Source organism: Nicotiana tomentosiformis, chromosome 2 (genome assembly GCF_000390325.3).
Source record: "Nicotiana tomentosiformis chromosome 2, ASM39032v3, whole genome shotgun sequence".
NCBI classification, from domain to species: domain Eukaryota; kingdom Viridiplantae; phylum Streptophyta; class Magnoliopsida; order Solanales; family Solanaceae; genus Nicotiana; species Nicotiana tomentosiformis.
In genome coordinates, this window is record NC_090813.1 from 161,051,970 (window position 1) to 161,055,204 (window position 3,235).

At 46.0% G+C, this 3,235-nt stretch overlaps 1 protein-coding gene across 1 annotated transcript; it reads left to right on the top strand.

The window, feature by feature from the left end:
- The first annotated feature begins 416 nt into the window (after positions 1-416).
- On the top strand, positions 417-2,770 carry LOC138905956 (uncharacterized). The gene is made up of 5 exons (XM_070194470.1): positions 417-582; positions 1,155-1,283; positions 1,355-1,920; positions 2,393-2,572; positions 2,663-2,770. The coding sequence occupies exons 1-5, from the start codon at positions 417-419 to the stop codon at positions 2,768-2,770; spliced, it is 1,149 nt and encodes a 382-aa protein (XP_070050571.1).
- The last annotated feature ends 465 nt before the right edge of the window (positions 2,771-3,235 follow it).

The window sequence follows — 3,235 nt, forward strand, 5'->3', positions numbered from 1 at the left end:
TGTCATTGTCTCGACCGGTCTTTATGACTGAGAATCGGTTTTTACCGTACAGAGATAGTCCCCTCGTTTCTCGGAAAGGATGTGGCGAGGAACGATATGATTTCCCTGCGGCTCGATCAAATTTATGCTGACGTTTCTATCGAACCCGATCTTGACGTACGTGATAGCTGTCCTATCGGCTCAGTTTTACCGAAGCATTTAATGTGTGTCAGACGGTGGTCGGCCACCGCTGATACCGAACCGTCATGCCTTAGTCTATAAACAGTCTTTCCATACAACCTTTTCCACTTTACGCCTTCTCTTCTTCCAAATTTTCTTATTTATCCTCTCTATTTCGCTGCTACAGGGCCGCCCATACCAGAATTTTGGTGATGTCTATTTCTTCACCTTCCTTTGCACTCTTTCCTTTTATATCAATGGCGAAAACTTTCAAAACCGTACCTCAGAAGGAGAAAGCTTCTTCCTCACGGCCGTTTGATGATAAGGCGCCGGTGGAGCCGTCCGTTCATGACTATGTTCCTAGCCCGTGCACTTTGAAGATCAATTTTAAGGTGGAGAACCCTTCCTCCGTTCCGGGTCGATGTGAACACGTATCGATGTATACATGCTCCATAACGGAGGATCACCTCGAGGCCGTCAAAGAAACTGCAACTGGGGTTCCGAGGTCGTGTTGCAAATTCCATCTTCCGATGAGCGTGTCACCACTTACATGGAGGGTTTTTTTAAGTGTTTATACTTATCCCTTCATACTGGGACCCGTCGACCCGGTGATTATTGATTTCTGCAAAAGGTATCAAGTCACCCTTGGCCAAATTCATCCCTCTTTATGGCGCATAGTGATCTCATTGCGCTTCTTCTCTATCAAAGTCGGGGGGTTGGATTTTTCTCTGAACCACCTCATACGACTGTATCGGCCTTAGATCTTTCGAGGACTAATCAGACTTCATCGTCGGGCATCGAAGGCTTTGATATCGAGCATCGATGAAGATAAGGATCGGGGTTGGATGGGTCGTTATATTTGAGTGAGGACCCGTGATCTTATTCCGGAGGAGAAGATGTCGTTCCCTCAAGAATGGAATTTTGACCGTTAGTGATTCTTGTCCACTTTTCATGTCCTTTTTCGATTTTTTCTGATGTCCTTTTCTGATGTTCAGCTGCCCCTTGGATGCCACAAGCGGTTCCTGACCTCGAGAATTGGGTTCGGAAGTTAGCCTCGACCTCCTCTTATGCCGAGCGCGCTTGGCGTGATTTGGCAAAAGGCAGATGGGAGGCCAAGAACCATGGTGAGGTTTGCTTCTTATTTCCTTCGAAGTATTCGTTGCGTTCTATTTGTTACCGATTTTCTTTTGTGCAGGCATAACCAGGGATGCCGCTTTGAGGCCTTCGAGCGGTGAAGAAGGAAACAAGTCCCCAGTCCCTAAACAGGGGAAAGATAAGAAGCGAAGAGCTTCCTCTCGGTCAGAGGACCCCAAGCCAAAAATTCGAAGGGTGAGGAAAAAAGCAATTGCCCTTTCGATTGATTCGGTCCAACGACTAAGAGAAGAAGAAGAAGAAGAAGAAGAAGAAGAAGAAGAAGATGGCTCATCGGCTTTGGTAGTCCGATCTACGGAGGCCATCGAGGTTGCTAGAGCTCCCAAGCCGATGGCGGCTGTGCCTGTCAGGGTTGGTTCTGAAGACCTGAGTCTCGACCGGAGTACTCCGAGTGATTTGCTCGGGGCTATGACAATGGGTCATTCACCTTCTCTTCCATCTTTTTCTGAGGAGGCGTTGAAGGAAGCTCGAGAGTTGAAGACTCCTGATATCGGCGCAGGCTCTGGTGCAGGGGATCCTTTTAGGGATTATTTCACTGGAGTCGACGATGGTTCCTATATCAGTGACGCTTCTCTTTTATTAGAGGAGGCTCAGCATTTCATTACTCGGGTAATGATTCTTTCATACTTGGTTTCTTTGTTATTTTCCATACTTGACTCGTGTTTCTTACTGTGCAGGCCATTAGTAGGTTTCGAGTCGATCTTAGCTAGTGTGAGGTCGAGCTCCGGAAGGTCTCAGGTGAGAGAGATGCCATGCGGCTTCTTTGCAGCCAAAAGGACGAGGCTATAAAGGATCTCCGAGCGGATTTGGCTAAGGTCCGTGAAGAAGGGGTCGAGCTCGATAAGCAGGTGAGCCTCGTTCTGTTAAAGTATGGGTCTGACTCAACTGTGGAAGTTAACCCTTCATTGTCTCAGTTGCAGCAAAAGATCGAAAAGATCGGGTTACTTCGAGAAGAAGTCGATCAAATCCGAGCTGAATGTAATCGGTGGAAGCAGACCCTCGACCGCCTGGCAGCGGAAAAAGAAATATCTTAACAAAATTATTATCGACCGACGTTCAACTCCGAAGTGTTAAGCAAAAGGAGTCGGTTCAAGCTAAGAAGATCGATAAGCTTGAAACACGACTTGCTGAGGCTAAGGCGGAGGTTGAGTCGTCGAAAGTCTTGGCTGATAAGTCCATTGCTGTATATCGGGCTGATGTTGAGGCTGCTCAGATGGAGGACCGGGAAGCGGCAAAGACCGCCGATGCTCGAGCTCATTGGGTTGCCGAACTTGCTAAGTGTAGGTCTCGGAGAGAGACCCTCAAGGAGATACACGCTCGAGGTTTCGACCTTACCGAAGAGGTAAAAAAGGCAAAAGAGCTCGAAGCGGAAGCTGAAGCCTTGGCTTCTGATGATGATGATGATGATGGTAGCAAAAGTGGATCTGAGGACGGGGAAGAGCTCGACCAGAAATCTTAGCTTCTAATTCTTCATGTTTGTAAATTAATCACGTAGGCAATTTTGTATATATATATATATATATATATATATATATATATATATATATATATATATAACGAGGTCGACTTGTTTTTGTTTTGTGAAGACTTTTAATCGAATGTTTACCTCATAGTCTCTCTGATCGATCAGATTTGTAGCCCCTATGTTTGCTTGTTGAGTCGATAATTCAAACTCTGAAGGAACATAATCCGTAGGTGTAATGTAATGGTTGAGTTAACGTAAACTCAGAGTAAAAGTAGCTTATTAGCCGTCGAGTGAATGTTTTGAACTCGAGATAATGTTGTCCGTAGGTGTAGTGGTCGAGTGAGTGTCTGCTCAAACTCGGAATAACAATAGCCAGTAGGCTTAATAGTCGAGTGATTATTTCGAACTCGGAATAAAAGTAGCCCGTAGGCTTAATGGTCGAGTGAGTGCTTGCTCGAA